This window comes from Drosophila ficusphila, unplaced genomic scaffold (assembly GCF_018152265.1).
Source record: "Drosophila ficusphila isolate 14025-0441.05 unplaced genomic scaffold, ASM1815226v1 contig_220, whole genome shotgun sequence".
Taxonomy (NCBI): Eukaryota; Metazoa; Arthropoda; class Insecta; order Diptera; family Drosophilidae; genus Drosophila; species Drosophila ficusphila.
The window spans coordinates 704,554-725,709 of NW_025064118.1; the positions used below are offsets into that span (position 1 = coordinate 704,554).

Below are 21,156 nucleotides of genomic sequence, written 5' to 3' on the forward strand. Positions count from 1 at the left end.
ACCAGGCAGCCCCCTAATTGTAGCAGAAAGCTTCTGTCAGTAAGCAATTATTTTGTATTGATTTAGGCTGATAATGAAATACCAGGCAGCCCCCTAATTGTAGTAGAAAGCTTCTGTCAGTAAGCAATTATTTGGTATTGATTTTGGCTGAAAATGAAATACCAGGCAGCCCCCTAATTGTAGCAGAAAGTTTCCGTCAGTAAGCAATTATTTGGTATTGATTTTGGCTGAAAATGAAATACCAGGCAGCCCCCTAATAGTAGCAGAAAGCTTCTGTCAGTAAGCAATTATTTGGTATTGATTTTGGCTGAAAATGAAATACCAGGCAGCCTCCTAATTGTAGCAGAAAGGTTCTGTCAGTAAGCAATTATTTGGTATTGATTTTGGCTGAAAATGAAATACCAGGCAGCCCCCTAATTGTAGCAGAAAGCTTCTGTCAGTAAGCAATTATTTGGTATTGATTTTGGCTGAAAATGAAATACCAGGCAGCCCCCTAATTGTAGCAGAAAGCTTCTGTCAGTAAGCAACTATTTGGTATTGATTTTGGCTGAAAATGAAATACTAGGCAGCCCCCTAATTGTAGCAGAAAGCTTCTGTCAGTAAGCAACTATTTGGTATTGATTTTGGCTGAAAATGAAATACCAGGCAGCCCCCTAATTGTAGCAGAAAGCTTCTGTCAGTAAGCAATTATTTGGTATTGATTTTGGCTGAAAATGAAATACCAGACAGCCCCCTAATTGTAGCAGACAGCTTCTGTCAGTCTTGTTCGGTCGGGGTTTCTTTTGCAGCACAAGTGTGCAACGGGTGCATGGCATAACGCCCAGTGTCATAGCGCCCGCGGGCGTTCCGTCACTTTTTGAAAGTGTCATATCGCCCGCGGGCGCTATGTCATTTTTCTTGTGGGCCTTATGACACTATGAGAAGTCCGAACCTAATAGTAATGAAATACCTGGTATAAATAGCCGCCCAGCATAATTTATCGTGAGAATCGAGTGCTCAATAGCGTAAGAAGCGCCGCAGGCAAAAATTGTTTTACATAAAAATCGCGCGATTTAAATACAAAATTGTTTTAACATGTCATTTATTTCATTTAAACATTATTGATAAACTTTGATTTGGCTGTCTACTATTTGCCTGCAATATGGGCAGAGCAATAGAGACTTTCATTTTCATCACTTTGTAGCACTCAAAACATATTTTTGGCTACAAGGTAATAGTACCACATCACGCGGAGTGTCAAGGCAAATTATACATTTAAGAACTTCAACCATTTGACTGAAGTGTAAAGTATTGTCCTCATCTTCATCTTCAGTATTATCTGAGCATGACTGCTCTTCAAATGTGGTGTCCCAGCTAATGAAATCATTTTTTTGATTAATTACGGTTATGACATGCACCCGCCAAAAACATGTAAAGCGCGATTGCAAACGAGATAACACATTAAAATCTATTATTAAAAACGGTACTTTCATTGATTCTTGATAAACTTTGCAAGTTTTAAGAAATTGAGGGGGTTATGACACAGGTTGATAAAGTCATAAGGCCCACGGGCGCGGTGACATTTTCGGTGCGGGCGATATGACACTTTCAAAAGTGTCAGAACGCCCGCGGGCGCTATGACACTGGGCGTTATGACATGCACCCTTTTCTAACTACCTTTGAATTTTGAAATAAATTTGATCAATCTTTCCCATGGCAGCTATATTATAAAGTTGTTGGATTTTAACGAAATTTTTTTTTTTTTATATTCAAGGGTTATTAAAGAGCTCTATATTTTGAAATGCTCGTGGGATTAAAAACAACGACGTTATTATTTTTTTTTCCATTATTTATAGCAGCTATATGACAGAGTTATTAGATTTTAATAAAATTTAATCCGAAATTGAAATTCATTCTCTTGTATGGGAGCTATCCTATATAGCCGCCCGATCCGCCCGATACTACCCGGCATTCCGAACTCTTTTTCCAAACGCTACTCACGTTGAACGAATCAAAAACATTTGTATTTCATATCTTTATTAAGTTATAATTTTATAATATATGCACATCGTTTGCAAATTATTAAATATATAGGAACTTTATATGTATACTTCCATATCTGCGAGTTTTACCAAATATTTTTTGTTACTATGATTAATACATAGGTTGTCATTAAAATTACTTTTTCGTTTATGTTTACTTACTCTGAAAGAACGAGTTAAGTGATTTTATGTTGTTTAAATCGATCGACTAAAAGCTATGGTTAACATGCACACATATGTCTCTATGTATATGGCTGACAAAAATGTTTTTTTTATTTTTAAATAAATAAAAAGTATAAGTTCGGAAAAAATGTAATGTAAGGGGAACAAAATGTACACAACCATTATAAATTATATTAATTCTTACATATGTATAAACAAAAGATTTTCATACATAGATTTTGTATATCAACAAAAAAGAAGGGGAAAAAAGTTTTTGTCAATGGTGATATGTTTTGTATTATATATATATATATCTATATATATACATAATACATGTACATGCATATGTGTTGGTTGTTGGTTGTCAGTTGAGCAACGACAGTTTTCATATCGCCTATGATACATATTTTCGATTTTTTATAGTTTTTAAAATTGTTGTGTCACCTTAGTAAACTAATGCATACAGTGTCATTAAAGATTTGGGTTTCTTTCTCCAACAAATACGTACAATACAATTTTTCAGTTGCGAGGGACTTGTTTTACGATTATAAACTTATATGAGAGTGTATGTTAGAGTTGTATATAGGTGTATATAGTTATGTGTGTGTGTTGGCAATTATGAATGCTTAAGTATATAGGTATGAAAATAATCATTTTATTTAATAATTATGGTGTTTCAAACAATTTACACATTTTGAATAATCTAACATTAATGTGGACCTATGTGGTTAATTTCTCATAAATAGTCTGTCCTAAATTTAAAATTTAATAAACAGAAAGTTATTTCATGTATAGTTATTTTTGAGCTTACAAGTAAATATATTTTTGTATATATTTCTGTTTAATTCTATAGGAACTTCTTAGTATATTTTTCTTATGTTTCGCAACGTATATATATTATTATTTGCAGTTAACAATACTCTTATGCTTATAGAAAAGCATATGAACATATATAATGCTTAAATGGCATTCAAGAAATTAAAACAGGAATAGTAGGATTTTTTTTGCAAAAGGAATCAGTCTAATACTATACATTTTTACCACGTGTATTTTCAAAATGTTATCGATTGGCGGAAAGAAATTAACGGTATAAATTAACGGTATAATAAGTTCTGATTTTGCCTTCTCTATATTTAGTGATGGAAGTTTCAGTAAAAAAATTCAAAATCAATTTTGAAATAGTAACCTCTTTTCCTTCCCAGAAGCTTACAATTATTGTTTTCCGTCTCAATATAAAAAAATATTGTAATAGAATATTTAATAAAGCATAAAATGAAAACAAAATTTTAATTTTCTATGAGTTTCATACCCAATAACAAATATTTAACAAGCAAACTATATTAAAGTTTTCAAGAAGCAGTTAAAACTTGGGATTTTCCTAAACTGTATTTTTTCCTTTCCTGTTTGAAATGTTGTGGATAATTTCACTATATTCTTAAAAAACGGAACGTATTCAATTTTGGGGCATATTCAATTTTCATAGATGCAATGTTTTCTATGCTATAAGCATGTATTGCAAAATATATTATTGGCACATTTACTCTCAGCATAATTATGACACAATTAAAAACAAAAGGCTGTTTCTTCATATAAAATTTCCGAAAATTAAGTAGGAACCACCATACATATGTCTTAAGTTTTCGAAATTATGTATTTCGGTATTCATAATTTATATTCTTATGTAGAAAACAAAGGCATAAAGCAATCATATGCTAGGAACTCAGTTTACGTTTCATTAAATCTAATTTATTATTTAGGTTTTAACTTATTTAAGTTAGGCCCTCCATTTAGATTCTTTTAAGATTGCCAAAAATGTGCATACTATATGATTATTGCTAATTTATATTTTGAATAGTTAGGAACACTGCCGTTTATTTAAGAAATTCTTACTTATGTATATTGAAATATGTATTCGCAAGAATTTCAATACATATACTATATCTGTATAGTGAATTGGTTCATGGAATGTCAATGTTTTTATAAATTTCTGCAAAATAGGAACTCTTATAGTTTTTGTAGTGTGGTTTATTTATGTTTCTTTTCGTTTTCGCGTAAGTATTTTTGACTATCATTGTGCGATTGTTCGTAGTCTGTAAGGCAAAATATGATTAGTGTTGGATAACGTTTAAATTTAAGAACTTACCTACATTTTAATCACTATCCATGGTATTAAGGCCATACAAACTCTTCCATTTACTTTCCACCTATAACTAATAGAATAAAAGTTACTGGTTTAGTTTTTAACGAATTTCGTGGGCCATTGATTTAGACTACATCAACTGAAAATTGTAAATTTTAAAGTTGTCGAAACCAAAGCATTATTAGAAGATAACAAGTAATAAAAATGCAACGATAAAGTAAATTTATTTTTTAAATAAAATATTTATTTTTGTACATGTTTCAGTATGTTAAAGTTATTCGGTTCTTGGGATAATGGGTTAACATTTACATTAAACATATAAAGATTTTTACGCACTAACGAAGTGTCAATATCTGTATTTGTAGCACCAAAAAATCAATTTCTACGAAAATAATTCGAATTTTAATGGTTGCTTTTAAAAAACATTGAAATAGTTATGCAAATTCAAAGGCAGAAGGTATTATATAGGAGAAAAAGTACCATGTACTGCTTTGCTGATTGAGCTTAACACTTAAAGTGTTCAAATTGGCTTGGGATGTCATAATTAAATAAAAAACATCTAAATTGAAGAGCCGTCACTTCTCTATAGTTTTACACTCACCTACATACATATACACGTCTATAAAAATGTTTGTTTTAGTATTTATGTAATTATGATTATTATTATATTTAAATTTGCGAGGCGTTTAGAACATATTTCTACAACTAACATTTCTATATATTTTTTTAAAAATACGTGCCTGCTCTAAACATTTTTCGAATGTTTTTCAAAATATGGACATCAAACAAACACAATGGTTACATTAAAATAAAATTGATAAAAGAAAATGTATAATTTATGTAAGAACCAAAAGCAAGCTGTACTTAAAAAGTGAAATCTGATCGACAAATCAAATTCATACAGTTTTTAATCTCCCCGGTGAGAAACTCTTACCGGTGATATGGTTTCGGTTGAATAGCTGCTGCATAAGTTCCTGATTACCAGTAATTTTTCGCACATCATCAGTGCCGACATCATCGGCAGATAAGTTGTGCTGGATGTGACTCTTTGAATCAATGCCAGCATTATCGTAGTTCTCTTCAGGAACTGAATCTGAATCCTGTCTGGAACCTGGGGTAAGATTTGCATTGCCGGCCGCATTGGGCACAACGTGTTGGAACAGAAAAGCCTTCGATAAGTTGTAGAACCTTTTCTCCCTGTCGGAATCGTTGTCGTCGCTGCCGCTGCCATTGCTTTGGGCGTAAAGCTCGGTGGTTTGTTCGAGTAGCTTCTTCATCTTGCAGATATGTTCTACGCTGAAAGCGTGCTTTCGGATGTTGACTTGGGTGACTTGGCAGAGATGGCAGTCCTGTAGATTTACCTCGAGGTCGTGTTCCAAGCCGGACACACCATTGGCCTTTAAATCGCTGGCAACCTCCTTGCCACTGGAGCCATCGTAGCTGTTATCGTCGGATATGTGAGCATAGTGTCGTTGATTGCGGGATTTTTTGTCTTTTGCCCGAGAGTTTTGAAACCAGACCTAAAATAAATAAATAAATGATGTTTCGTAACACTTATTTTCTTTCTGTGATACATGTACAACAAAACCTATTTTTTCACAGTTAAAATATAGGTGTATTTACCTTAAGTTTTATTGGCAAACAGGAAATTATGGCATAAAAAAATCAGTCTGTAACCCAAAAACGGGCTCGGGCTTTATGTTTACGATTGTCTAGCTTTTTAAAGGTCTGGTTTGCGTTCTCACTAAAAAAATCAAATAAAATACAATAAAAAATTAATGGTGTGGAAATCATAAAAAGGCTGAAAATAAAAAGAACAGAAAAATTAAAACAATGAAATTTTTCAGTGTACGAATCTCTTTAATCTCTTTTAGAACATCGCTAAATAAACTCGTCCGATGATCCAAGTTTTTCTTCTTAATTTCACCTCTAACACACCTTAAAACAAATACAGTAAGTGTTGTAACAGGCTGGGTATTAATTATGTATACTAACTTATATTATTATTATATTACTTTGTAAACGCTGGCCACACTTCTGATCTGTCGAGAGAGGATGTGCTCTCTCGAGAGAGTAAGCAGCTGAACAAAAACGGGCAGTGGCGTACATAGATAGCTTTTTGATATGGGGGGGGGGGGGGGGGGTTATGCACAGTCATCGCGTAAAAATGTGTGTTTCTTTTTCAATTTGGAGAGTTTTACCATTAATTGCCGTATTGCACATTGAGACAAAAAAAATATTGGCGCTTCAAAAATGTTATGCTTACATTAAAACACATGCCTGGAAAAAATTCGATTTTATCATCTAATAATTCTCAGACCCAAGGGGGGGGGGGGATTGATCCCCCTGATCCCCCCTATCTACGCTACTGTAAACGGGGGTTGAAAGTTAGCTGCCTGTGAGCAGCGAGTCAGTTCGTATTGAAAGTTAAAAGAGAACAAAATAAAGTAGATCCTGATACGGTGTATACTTAAATCGTAAGAAAAAACAACAAGTAATGGTGTTGTTCTGCTTATGCATATAAAGCACGCTTTCAGTTTTTTAGACTTAGTGATGAAAGTACTTACTTGCACTACGCGTTTCTTTAGATTTACTTTCTTGGAAATCTCCTCGAGCATCTTTCTGCTTGGGTTCGATTCGGATTGGTAGCATTCGTACAGAAAATTCAGTTGCTCCGGAAGTATGGTCGTACGAAGACGTTTGTTTTGCTTAGAGGAAACATTCACCGGTGACACAGCAGTCCGTTTCTCCAACTCGTTTGACTTATTGTTAGATATATTTGATTCCTCCTTTTGGTATGCTCTGTCTTCGTCATTAAATGTCAAGGTTTGAGAGCTGTTCTCAATCATTGTGGCATCAAGGAAGTCCTCAAGATTGTGTAGGTACTGTGACTTGTCCTTCTCAACTTTTTGTAAGGATTTTGAGTCTAAATATTTGTTATCGTCGTTATTTGTTATTGGTGTCTCTTCTATTATTTCAACTGACTGGCTGCCGTTTGCCTCGGATGCATCTGACTCAACCAGGTTGATATCAATGTTATTGTTATTGAGCTGTTCCACTTCCATTTTGTTCTCTGGCGACTTATTTTCCTCAGGTGGCCGGTCCATGCCCAACTGTTCCCCTTTTTGTAGTTCCGTTGCCTGCGCCAAATGTGTTTCGCCGATAACACTTATCGTTTCGTTCGCCGTTTCTTTCGGAATGTGCGACGGCTTGTAAAGTGGGCCATCAGGCGTTACTAGGGGCGAGGCAACTAACTGAAAAAACTTTTTCGACTCATTTAGTTGGTAGTACTGTAGCAGAAACTCAATCGTAGGCTTCTTTATGGAGCTAAAGGGGTGCTCGGCTTTTGTCTTTAGATCTGTCTCCTCTTGTGTGTGGTAGTACTGCAGTAAAAAATCATAATTACTGACTTTTTTCAATTCGCTCTGCTGATAAAAGTTAGTAAGAAACTCAAGTTCAATGTCGGGCACTCTTCCTTCTTCCTGCAATGCTTTCTTATGCTGGTAGCGCACTAGGAACTGTTGTTTTATCTCTGGGTTCGTTTCATTTTGCATAAAATATTTGTAGAGGAACTCGTACTTTTTATGCGAAGCCTCGAGCTCTGATAGTGTTAAAATTTCATCTGCGTTGGAGGAGCTGTCAGAGTATTTTCGTTTTTTTGTTGGCGGTGGTTGGTGTTTCGACTGTTGCTGTTGCTGTTGACCCGCCGCATGTTGTAGGCTTTGCAATATACTACCGAACGGACCGAAGTTGGTTTCCGAATTAGAGCTCTGCTGGCCTGCGTCTGTAAAAATGTTAGCGGAATTCATCAGGTGCAAAATTTGATGCTCTCGCAATTTTTCCAGTTGGTTAAACTGCAAATCGCATTTATCACAGTCAAGCTTCGGAGGTCGTTGTGGATGGTCCAAACTATTGCTGCGTTCTCGTTGGGGCGGTGTGGGTGTTGTGGAAGGACTGAAGTCTGTCAGAGAAGATGACTTTGCAAACAGAGGCTGAGGTGAAGGCAGAGCGCCAAAAGATTGCTGCACGTACTGTCCCGGCAAGGAATTTGCAGAAACGGTTGTCGACATGGGTTGCGAAACTACAGTGGAGCCTGGTGGCAATATACCTACATGGTGTATATCCATGGATGAGTTCGAATCCTCTGAGCTCAGGTTTTGAGCGATTTGCGCAGCAGCAATTTGTGCCTTGGCTGACTTCTTATTGTTTTCCTCCTTGAAGCAGTGATTTTTCTGATGACGTATAAGCTCATAGTACCGCTGGAACACCAAGCTACACTTTTTGCAGGCATAGTTAATATTCTGCTTTTTCGTCTCCTCATTTTCAAAGAGGGAGTTATTCGGTTGGTTCTCATATATCTTGCGTTGTTTTTGCCTGGCATTTTGAAACCAAACTACTATAACTCTAGGGGATAACAACAATAGCTTACTCAAATACTCAAGATCACTGTCTTTCGGGTATGAATTGTTCTCGAAAAATTCCTGCAAAACCTTGATTTGATAGTCCGTGAAACGTGTTCGGTTCGCTCGCTTGCCACCCGAGGTCGATGATGATGAGCTCGATGAGTTTGAGGAATTACTTTCGAATTGAGTGCAAGCACTCGCGGAGCTTGAGTTTGGAGTTGCGTTTTTATCGAAGGTTTTTCCAACAATTTGCAATTTTTTTGGCGGCCCCATATTACTTCCCATATTCTCCAATTGCTGGTTTATTAAATCGTTCATACTGCCGTATAGATTTCCGGCAGTTCCACTGCTGGGAGTTGGCGGTCGTGACATCACATCGGAGCTACCACTCTCGGATTTCGTTTCAAAAATATTTGTTTGCTGTTGACTTTGACAGTGAACAGCCAGTGAAGAACTTGCAAGAAGAGATGGATCCTGCGAAATGTCAGTATCGTGATTTGTTATCGACTGCTCTTGGGAGTCCACAACATCATGCTGATGTTTTAAAAAGTTGAAGTTGGGTTGAAGTTTCGCTTGAAACCCAAAGTCACTGGCCAAAATCATATCATCCTGAGGTTCTGATTTTATTTGATCTTCCACACAACAAGAGGTTCCCGGGTCCTTACCCCCTTGTTGTGCGAAAAGCATATTGTTGCTCAGGTAATCAGATATATTGCCGCTCGAGTTGGTCGATTCTGGGCGAGAAACAGGCGTCAAAATTGGAACAGTAGAGGGAAATACAACGGGCAGGGTTGCGCTTGCTTTCCCTAAAGTGGTTACTTTGGTATTGGCATTTTCTTTAGCAGTAAAGTTGCTATTCGCAGATGGTACTGATGAACTTGTCGAAGATGTCATTGGTGCCTGTGTGGTGACGCTACTAGGATCATTTAAGGGCGTAACTTTGGCTTGTCCTGTACGCTCATATTCTTCCAAATTTAAAGTTGTTGACGGTGGGTTATTGAAATTATAGGGCGAGTCCTTATTGCGCTGTCTTTCTTTGAACAAAGTGTTACGGAACCAATGTTTAACCACCTGCAATTAAATCAATTTTTTATACACATTCTTTAGTCACGCTTTAGAAGCTTTACCTTCATTGGAAGATTTGCCTTCTGGGACATTTCCATAATGCTTTCTTCGCTTGGGGAGTTATTTATGTCAAAGTGTGCCCTTAAGATCTTTAACTGATCATCTGTAATACGCGTTCGGGCACGTTTTTGGTTGCTGGCAAGCTGTAAGAATCAGAAAATGTTTAACAGTCAAGAAACTCTAAAACAAATATTCGTCTTTCAATTATTTACGGAAGATTTAGATTCAATTTCTCAAGTAAAACAACTGCAACGGAGTGAAGGATACAGCTCAGCAGTTTATATTTTTTAACATAAGAGTACGACATTTGAAAGTACTTTTTTTTGGTCACCTTTTTATGCTGTAACTATAGAGAATGTACAAAATCTAGCCCATCCCTTCTCAAGTTGTTAACTTTATCTTTACAAACTTTTTACATTTTCTTATTGGTTTTTTTCCTAAAGAAAGGGAAACTAGGAGACTAGTTTGCGTAGAAACATAAAAGTGGACACACAGACGATTGGAACATCTAGATCGACTCAGATGGTGATCATGAATATATATACCTTATGGGGAAGGTTAAGTCCCCTTCACTGCTTTCCAAGTATTCATTGAAAATATAATAGCTTCTGTGAAGATGAATAACTAAATTCTTCTAATGTATCATTCTATTAGTAAATATATTTAAATGAGTTCTCCGGATGTTATACTCAGTCTTTTCCTCCTTCCAAAAAAAAAGTGTTTTCAAGTTTACTCAATCTTATTTTGAAAACGTTGGTCAAGTGCCTTAAGATCTAAGAGCTGTGTTGTCTAGCAGATAGCGTGCCAACTATAGTTTTAACCTTCTATTGATCATATAAAATAGTTTAAATAAGTTGATCTAAATACAGTACCTGAGAGTTTGAGTTGTTATTCTGCTGTGGTTGAGCTAGGACTTTTAAAGAGTCAACTGGTAGAACGTTATTACCGCTGGTAAGCTGAACATCAGCTAATCCCGAAGAAGCACTCACTGTGGTGGGGGTAACGCTGTTATTTTGGGCGCTACACACCGGAACCGCATTGCCACCGGCGGCACTCGCTCCGAATACCAAGGGTGGTGCCAGGTTCATAAAGTTAAGGGACATCAAGTGGTGGAACTGCATTAGATTAAGCATATCTACCGGGTTAATCGGTAGTCCCGAGCCAGCAGCTACGGCACCAAATTGCTGTTGCATATGCTGAAGATTTTGCAAATTTTGTAGACCCTGAAAGAAATCGAAATCGAAATAACATTCAAGCATACAGATTTGATAATAGGCTGGTACTACCTGCAAGTGCTGAGAAATATCTCCAGAGGGCAGCGATGGGGCTTCGGAGAGGGCTCCCACACTATCTGAGTTACATTGCTGTTTGAGCAAAGCTGCTAATGTGGCGAGATATTGTTGTTGGGTCTGGTAATCTGGAGACATTGGGCTTGGTGTTAAGCGCCTTGGGTCTTTGCCAAGATCTGACTCCAGCCGTAGCGGAGACGAATCAGTTAAGGTGACCTCGTTTTCAACCACATGGGTTTCCGTTGGAGGAGGCTTGTTCATCTCATCGGCATACAACGTCGGCGTCTGTGGAATGTTTGACGTTGCCGTTGCTTCATCTTCCGAGTGCGCCTGCTCCATGTGCTTATGCAGTGCCTGCGTGCTGCGAAAGTTGCGTTGGCAAAGCGAGCACTTTGTAGCTTCCCGCATTGTGTGGTAGAGCATGTGCGTGGTGAGCTTTTCTTGGGTTTTAAATGCCAGAGAGCACTGCTTGCAGCGGTACTTATAGACATGGCGCTCCGAAATAACCGAGCTCATGTGTGATTCTTGGAAATGGCTAATCATAGTTGAAATGGTTCGAAAACTCATGTAGCAGGGGCGACTGGCGTGGCTCGACGCGAGACACAAGAACTCTCCGTTTTGAGACGAAAAGTGTTGGTTTTGCTGCGCGTGCTGAAGCAGCTGTTCCTCGTGCTTGAAGCTGGAGTCGCACTGCTGACAGGTGAATCCTTGCATTCTGAGAGGGGGGTTTGGGTCAGTGGCGATGTTGCACTTGATTGCGTTTGTACTAGAGGCCAAGAAACTGGATGTGCACTCCTTCAAACCTTCATTTACTGGTGTTGTTGCCTTCTCCGATACTTTATCAGAGTATGAGGCTTGAGTGCTAATACCTTCACTTTCTTTCTTCCACGCTTTCTGATCCACGAGCAACAAAAGCCGAGAAAGACCATCCCTAGTGACACTGTGAACACTTGTTAGATGCGCCTCCAGGTACTGTTTCTCATGGAAATTATTCTCGAGACACAGTGGGCATTGCATCCCAACTCCGTGAGATTCTGGAGCTGTTGGAGCCATTGCCTGAGGGGTAGCTTTATTGGCATCTTCTATAACCGCAATAGTATCGTCTTCCTCCTCCAACTGCTCTCGTTTGATGGTCGCAGCATTCCCACTAGCATTCTCGTCCAAGACCTTATCCGCTTCGACAGTGTCAGTATCTTGTATTGGTGCACTGATAGTCGCGCAACGCTGCTGAACGGCAGCCAGGGCAGCTGCTGCCACTGCAGTTTGAAAAGCCTGTAAAGCAACCGTGTTGGTCGGTATACTCATAAAGTCATCACTCTCGGCGCAGGGGTGCTCAGTCTCTATATGTGCAGCCATGTCGGTCTTCGATTGAACGAAGTATTCGCACAGATTGCACTTGAATACTGTGGTAGGAAAGGGAGCACCCGAATCAATGCTATTTGTACTTGAAGATGCAAGTTGACCCAAAGACTTTCCGCACAATGACGCGGAGCTTGAGGCAGATAGTTGAGGTAAAAATTTACTGCTATCGGGAATAGCAGGGATTCCAGTCCCAGACGACACCGAAACTCTACTGGCATCCAAGTCTCCGTCATTTGTTCCGATTTTGTCCAAGTTAAAGCCACTGTCAAAAGCATTATCTGAAATATTAATTATACAATTATACAATTATAAAAGACAGGCACGATTTTAAATAATCGAACACTAGTTCGATAGCCATAAATAAATAAATGAGGTTTTCAAATTTTATCGAACAAAGGACCTTTTTTTTGAGAGTCTGAATATTGGCTATCCCAAGGACTATGTTAAAACTCTTGAAAACGTAAAAAATTATCATGTCAGCTATTACGTGAAAACAATTTGAAATAACACTTATGTCGATTACCCTAAAAATTATATTTTTATATAAATATTGTATATCTGTTCTCGATTTGAAAGATCCAACTTTCATACTACCTGTAAATTTTGAAAAATGCATTCTGCTGCGTGTATATTATAAATCATCCAAATCCGAATCTTTTTCAAATCTTTAACTAAAACTTATTTTGCATCACTATAGTGTCTCTATGTTCAATTCCAATATTCAAGCTGTAGAAACATATTCGCGGACATCTGATGATCCAAATGAAGAGTACATATACTTTAAAGGGTCCAAAGTGACCTAGTACAAGCAGTTTTAAGAATTCATCACTAAAAAGCGAAATACATTTCTTTTAAGTCAAAATTGTGCATATGAGTAGAAGCTATCTTATAATCAAGGCATTCTATGTGAGTTTATTCTTGGTATATCATTGCACATTGTATTATAATTTAAGTATGAGGTTTGCAACGGAAGCTTGTAAAACGACTTCTTTTTCTTTTTGTTGGTCCCATCTTTACAATCTTTATTTTTGTTAATTTTGTAAAGATTTTTTGATCTGTCCTATATGGCAGCTATATGATATAGTTACCTGATTTGTATTAAATTTGCTCATGATTCAAGTTTGGTTAAAACAAGAAAGAAAGCTAGATTCGGCAAGGCGAAGCTTATATACCCTTGCAGTCATCATCGTCGAACAAAATGCATGAAGGCTAAACAACATCGAAGCTATGACGATTTTTCTATTCATTTTCCATATTGTTCATATCACAGCTATATGATATAGTCGTCCGATTTTGATCAAATTTCATTTGAAACTCAAGACTCATTAGAAAACTCTATGTTCCAAAATCATGATTGTCTGATGAAAAACAACGAGGTAATCATTTTATTTCCGTTATTTCTATATAGATTTTTCGATCTTTCCTATGGCTGCTATATGATATAGTACTCTGATTTTAATGAAATTTTTTTCTCGACTTAAGAGTATTTAAAAAACTTGATGTTTCAAAAATCATGCTCGTGGGATTAAAAACAACGACGTTATAATTTTTATACCCTTGCAGAGCAAAAGGGTATTATAATTTCAGTCAGATGTTTGCAACGCAGTGAAGGAGACACCTCAGACCCCATAAAGTATATATATTCTTGATCAGCATCACGAGTAGAATCAGAATACGTCTGTACGTCTGTCCGTCTGGCCGTCTGTCCGTCTGTCTGTTTCTCTTCAAACTAGTCTCTCAGTTTTAAAGCTATCTTGCTGAAACTTTCCCAAAAGGTGTGTAGTTATTGCACGCAGTATATAAGTCGGAACGGGCTGGATCGGCCGACTATATCGGATAGCTCCCATACGAGGGAATGAAATGAAAAATTCTCCCGCCGTTGTTTTTCATCAGATCGACTTGAATTCTTCAAGATGGCGTTTTCCAACTGTTATTGAATTTCAGATTAAATTTGATCAAAATCGGATAACTCAATCATATAGCTGCCATAGGAGAGATCGAAAAATATATATAGAATTAATGGAAATAAATTGATAGCATCGCTGTTTTTTATCCCAGGAGCATGATTTTTTGAGTATCAAGTTTTTTAACTAGCCTTGATTTATAAAAAAAATTTCATAAAAATCGGACAACTATATCATATAGCTGCCATAAGAAAGATCGAAAAATCTATATAGAATTAACGGAAATAAAATGATAACATTGTTATTTCTTATCAGAAAATCATGATTTTTGGAATATAGAGTTTTCTAACGACTCTTGAATAGCAAATAAAATTTTCGAAATATTTGATGACTGCAAGGGTATATAAGCTTCGGCTTGCCGAAGCTAGCTTCCTTTCTTGTTTTTCCATTATTTATATATATATTTTTTGATCTCTCCTATGGGAGCTATATGATAGAGTTATCTGATTTTGATAAAATTTAATCCGAAATTCAATAGTAGTTAGAAAATGCTATCTGGAAGAAATCAAGTCGATCCGATCAAAAACAAAGGCGTGAGAATTGTTTATTTTATTCTCTTGTATGGGAGCTATCCGATATAGTCGGCCGATCCGGACCGTTCCGACTTATATACTGCGTGCAATAACTACACAACTTTTTCATTAGGATAGCTTTAAAACTTAGAGACTAGTTTGAAGAGAAACAGACAGACTTACAGACGGACAGACAGGCAGACGTATTTCGATTCTGATCGTGATGCTGATCAAGAATGTATATACTGTGTTGCAAACTTCTGACTGAAATTATAATACCTTTTCGCTCTGCAAGGGTATTAAACTCGATATTCTATAAATCAGGCTCAGGCGTAATCATTTGTTTTCCATTTTTATAAACCTCCAGAGGGTAATATAATTTCAGTCAGAAGTTTGCACTGCAGTGAAGATATATAGTATATTCTTGATCAGCATCACGATCAGATCAGATCAGCAGAACGGGTCGGATCTGTATTATTATTTTTTTGTCGTTGTTTTTTTCGATCTCTCCTTTGAAAGCGAAATGATATAGACGTCCGATCCCTTTCAGACTTTTATAACTACACAACACTCTATAACTACACAACTTCGGTCAACTAAAAATATAATATATTAACTATATTTCTGACTACAAGGATATTATTATATTTATCTTTGATCAGCCGGGGTTTTTGCAAATATGTATTTCACAACATCTTCAAGCTTCACAAATATATGAAGACATTTAGAAAATTGTACTAAACTGATATTTTACTGCGAATAACATATAACTTAGCAATAAAAAGTGGGAGACATATATTAACAAAGAAACGAAGGGCACTAAGTATTCGGAGGAGAGAACACAAATCGAGCGACATATGGGAAAAATATCGGGCCAAGATCGGCAAGAACAGCTTTTCGAATCCGCAGGCACAAGAAAGAGTCTTCGGTCAGCACTTACCAAACAAAAGAGCACAGACGATTCAGGCGATTCGAAATTCGTTTGGTTCTTTGTCTACAGTTGCAAGTATTTCATTTTTGCATACAAGCCCGATTCGGCCCGACCGATTCACCCTACATTGATGCCGAGCAGCATGTGCAATTATCAACCTCTGAAAAGGAGTGGGCGCAGGTACGGAGGACGATGGTGGTGAGGGCAAGGGCAAGGGCGAACCTGACCTGGCTCCAAATTGATGTGGTGCGGGGAACTGCTTTGTGTATTGCCATACTGCCATACGAAGTGGCGGCGGAGCGGCAACTGTTTGTTGTGTCTCTGCGAGGTTCGGTCTTACTGTTTGGGGTTCGGAGTTCTGTGGTTAGGTGCTATGCCTGCGGTTCGGACCCGCACGACGCCGCGCATCTGATATGGGAATCTCACACAACCGAGTGGAGTGGAGTGGAGTGAATTTGTTTGGCCTTTCGGGTTGTGGGCATCCCATAGCCGTACCCAAGTGAAGACCGAAAGAAGGCTACCCTGTGCCTCAGCCTCAGTAGACTGAAGCTGAGACTGAGCCTGAGCCTGAGCCTCAGCCTGAGCCTGGTGTGGTGTGGAGCAAAGTGTGCACGTCACTAATTGCAAATTCGATGGATACACATAATCGTTTTTGCATTCTTAAGTAATTTGTAATAATTTCCTTAAGGGTCAGCGTCAGCGTATAAATCTCGAAGCGCATATAAGTCGCTGAAGGAGAAGAGAGGGCAAAGATGAGAGCGACGGCGAAGAAGAATTTACGTAAACGCGACGATGATTTCGAACGTGAGGATTGCTATGGTATGAGGAGGAAGCCAAGGCGAAGACGAAGACCAAGACGATAATAATCGAAGAGTGAGGCAGAAGAAATTGAACTGAAATCAGCGCTTAATGATGAGTTACGAACGAACGAACCGTATTATACATTGCAATATGGTTATGGTTTGTGGAGGGGGATTTTTTAAGAATCATGTGCAGCATTTGTAGCACGGAAACAATTAAAAATACCTCAGCAGGTCTTATTTATTATATTTAATAATATACAACAACACCATTGCTAGCTCTTAATTTAAATTATCTGCTAGCTCTTTATAAATAAATAAAATAAATAAATATACAACAAAAATTAAATACATATATGAAAATTGCTTTAAAGTTTCGCAAAATTTTATTGTCATTTTGTTAGCTCATATTTATCCCCTTTAAAAGTTATTATTATTATGATTATTTATGATTAATTATGGCTATCAAATCTCTTAGTTTCAAAGATGTCTTGCTAAAACTTTACCACAAGTATATTAGTATATAATATTCATGCAAATCTGACGACTATATAGAATAGCTGCCACAAAAAAGATCCAAAATCTATATAAAATTAATGGAAACATTATTAGAACGCCGTTGTTTTTTCATCATACAAGCAGGATTTCCATAATAATTTTAAAGGGCATTATAACTTTTAGTAGACCTCATAAAGTATGTAAGTATTTATCTATATATATACTTTATCTGGTTGTTTCTATGTAGGTATAACCGACTCTTGATTTTAAAGCCTTCTTGATGAAAATTTATTAAAAGTTGTGCAGTTATTGCACGCAGTATATAATTTAGATCAGACGACCATATCGGATAGATCCTATAGGAGAGATTAAACGAATAACGGGAAAAAGGTATTACGCTGATGATTTTTGGCATATTGGTATGATTTCTTCCAGATCGTGTTTTAAGGACTCCTGAAAATGTTAACTCCCACATGATTTTTAAAGTATTAAGTTTTTTAATAAGCCTTGAATCGAAACAAAAATGTTATATCATACAGCTGCCAGAGGAAATATCGAAAAATCTATATAGAACTAAGGGAAATAAATTATAACATCGTTGTTTTTCATCAGACAAATACAATTTTTGGAATATAGAGTTTTCTAATGACTCTCGAATTTAAAATTAAATTTCATGAAAATCTGTCGGCAATATCATTTTATTATTTATTTTGTATTTTGTTCGACGTATTTGGTGACTGCAAGGGTATACAAGCTTCGGCTTGCCGATCTTGTTTTTTGATTACGATAATATCATGAACAAAATGATAATTTTATTCGAATTTAACAATAGTTGGCGTTATAATTTTTTCGATCTCTCCTATAGGGAATTAATAATAAAAAAAATGTTAAAGTTCAAGTAAAAGACATGTGCATTTAAAATGTTACAGTTTTAGAGGCGCTTTGGTGACTGCAAGGGTATACAAGCTTCGGCGTGTTTTTTGATAAAGATGAAATCATGAACAAAATTATAATTTTATTCGAATTTAACAATAGTGGGCGTTATAGTTTTTTCGATCTCTCCTATAGGAGCTAATAAAAAAAATGTTAAAGTTCAAGTAGAAGACATGTGCATTTAAAATGTTACAGTTTTAAAGGCGCTTAAACATACCTATAGGAGCTAATAGCAAGAAAGGAAGCTAGCTTCGGCTTGCCGACCCTTGCAGTCATCAAATATGTCGAACAAAACGCATAAAGGCTAGACAACATCGAAGCTAAGACGATTTTTCTATTCATTTTCCATATTTTTGACTATAGATCATATGGAAGCTATACGATATAGTTGTCCGATTTTGATCAAATTTAACTCGTAATTCAAGAGTCGTAAGAACACTCTATATTCCAAAAATCATAATTGTCTGATGAAAAACAACGATGTTATCAATTTATTTCCATTAATTCTATATATAATTTTCGATCCCTCCTATGGCAGCTATATGATAGAGTTATCCGATTTTGATCAAATTTAATCCGAAATTCAATAACAGTTAGAAAACGCCATCTTGAAGAATTCAAGTCGATCTGATGAAAAACAATAGAGTGAGAATTTTTTATTTTATTCTCTTGTATTGGAGCTATCCGATATAGTCGGCCGATCCGGCCCGTTCCGACTTATATACTGCGTGCAACAACTACACAACTTTTGGAAAAGTTTCAGCACGATAGCTTTAAAACTGAGAGACTAGTTTGCGCGGAAACGGACAGACGGACAGACGGACAGACGTACATACATATTTCGATTCTGCTCGTGATGCTGATCAAGAATATATATACTTTATGGGGTCTGAGGTGTCTCCTTCACTGCGTTGCAAACTTCTGACTGAAATTATAATACCCTTTTGCTCTGCAAGGGTATAAGAATAATGTTAAAGGTTCAAGTAAAACCCATGTGCATTTAAAATGTTACAGTTTTAGAGGCATTTAGAGACATACCTTCACTGTCCAGGATCCATTCGGTCACTTTGAAGACCTCGCTCAAGGTGGGGATTTCCTGATTTTCGCTTCGACGCTGCAAGCAGATGAATTGCTCGACTTGCATGTGCCTCATGCCCTTCACATGCTGAACCATTTCATGGAGATTTTTGGCGGTAAAGTTGCACAGCTGGCAGAGAATCATCTTCCTCGCAGACTGCGATGACAGTTGTTGTTCTTCATCCGAGCAGGATTGAGGACACTGCGGATCATCTTCTGCCGAGCCCGAGGATTTCTTGTGCATTTGACTCTGCTGAACAATGTACGACAAGTGCTGGAATATCATTCGCATAGTGTCGTGACGCATCTGCTGGGTGTGCAGCGACAGCTTCTGAATAGAATTCGTATGGAAGTCACAGCAATTGCACTTCAGTTGAACCACATTGGCGGCCAGCTGCTGTTGGTACTGCAGCTTGTACTCATTTCGCGGTCCGCCCTCCCTGATGTGGTTGATAAAGTTGAGCTTTTGCAGATGCTTGTCAGTCTTGCTGTGCAGTTGGAAATTGGCCTTGAGATTTGTCTTGTAGTTGCATAGCCGGCATATGTAATTGTTATTGTGAATAACCATTATTTCGGTGGAGGCGCTGGAGGACTGCCTGGATCTATCGATCAACAAATGCTGGTTGAGATCGTCCAAGTTGTTCGTACTGAAGCAGTCGCAAATGAGGCAACTATAGAATGCCGTGGGCCACTTGTCCGTCTTTATCAGTGGATGGGGCTCGCCGGATAAATCTCCGGGCACCTCATTCGAGTGGCCCATTCCCATGTGCATTCCCAAGCCCATTCCATGACTGATCTTCATTGGCTTCGGAGAAAAGGAGAACTGATCCGCAGTGCTCACTGGCGAAGACGAGGGTGATAATTTGGTATTGGCTGACTGCTGTTGCTGCTGCTGCTGCTGCTGCTGTTGCTGTTGGTGGAGGAGCTGGATCATAAGCGCTTGGTTATAGGCCAGATCGGCCAACGCAACCTCGGGCATATAGTTCACAGAGCTGTGTCCTGGAACATTGCCACTGGCGCCTTGCTGCTGCTGCTGTTGCTGCAGAAAGTTGAACGCCTGAATGTGCTTGATGTTGTTCTGGAGCACCGCCATATTGTGGGTATGCTTCTCACTGGTCATGTGGATGCGAAGGTTGCGGGCCACGGATGTCTCATAGCTGCAGATATCGCACCGGAATGAGGGTTTTGGCTTGGCGCTGCCACTGTTTGTACTGCTTCCGGCATTGGCATTGGCATTTGGGATGCTCACGGTCCCAGAAATCGCAGCACTGCCACTCATCGATGCGTTGGCACCACCGTTGTTAGATCCAACGCCTCCCACGCTGCCTACGGACCCACCGGGGGCGCCACCACTGCTAGAGGGTCCGCCGGCACCAGCACCTTGGGGCGATGAGTTCGAGAGCAGCAACTTGCTGGTCGCCGCTGCAGCGGCCGCAGCTGCCACCATATTCTGCGAGCTGTTGAGTTCCTGCATATTATTCAGATGCTTGTCAGATTGCATATGAATCGAAAGATTTCCCTTGGTGGTGGTGGAGTAATTACAGATTTCACACCGATACGGTTTGTAGCCACAGGAGTAGGATTCCCCGCGTGCCAGTCGAGGATGTTGCTGTCCTGTTCCACAAGAGAAAAGTGATTAAATAAAATCTTAATGCAATAAACAAATGCTTATAAACCTGACAAAATCAGCTGGCCAAATCTATAGTAAAAAGACTTTCCCTATTGCTAAACTGATCCTTATGATATCGGCACAATGCAACTGCAATAAGTTTCCCAATTTTGTATATATCCACATTATTTATCTAGCTAAATGATAAAGTAGTTCGATTTTTATACAACTACACTTTTACACTTATTGTGGTAGAAACTGCTGTGAATCCTGCAATAGCTACAAAGCTTAACCTTTGACCTAAGAGACTTGAAACAGACAGACTGATAG

The 21,156-nt window shown here is 37.9% G+C and overlaps 1 protein-coding gene across 5 annotated transcripts in view; it reads right to left on the reverse strand.

Moving 5' to 3' along the window:
- Positions 1 to 1,999: 1,999 nt before the first annotated feature.
- LOC108095012 (zinc finger protein 2) overlaps positions 2,000 to 21,156 on the reverse strand; it is a 48,626-nt gene continuing 29,469 nt past the window's right edge. For 2 of the 5 annotated variants that reach the window (XM_043207630.1, XM_043207631.1), the window contains exons 6-11: positions 19,179 to 20,831; positions 11,138 to 12,780; positions 10,724 to 11,074; positions 9,854 to 9,994; positions 6,891 to 9,797; positions 4,542 to 5,843 (exon numbers count right to left, since the gene is read on the reverse strand). In XM_043207630.1, the coding sequence (XP_043063565.1) occupies positions 5,220 to 5,843; positions 6,891 to 9,797; positions 9,854 to 9,994; positions 10,724 to 11,074; positions 11,138 to 12,780; positions 19,179 to 20,831 (7,319 nt within the window). In that variant the 3' untranslated portion in view covers positions 4,542 to 5,219. Of the gene's footprint in view, positions 4,274 to 4,326; positions 4,394 to 4,541; positions 5,844 to 5,946; positions 6,068 to 6,890; positions 9,798 to 9,853; positions 9,995 to 10,723; positions 11,075 to 11,137; positions 12,781 to 19,178; positions 20,832 to 21,156 lie in introns of those variants that run through there. The other 3 variants (XR_006245347.1, XM_017195855.2, XR_006245348.1) reach the window with 3 other exon arrangements.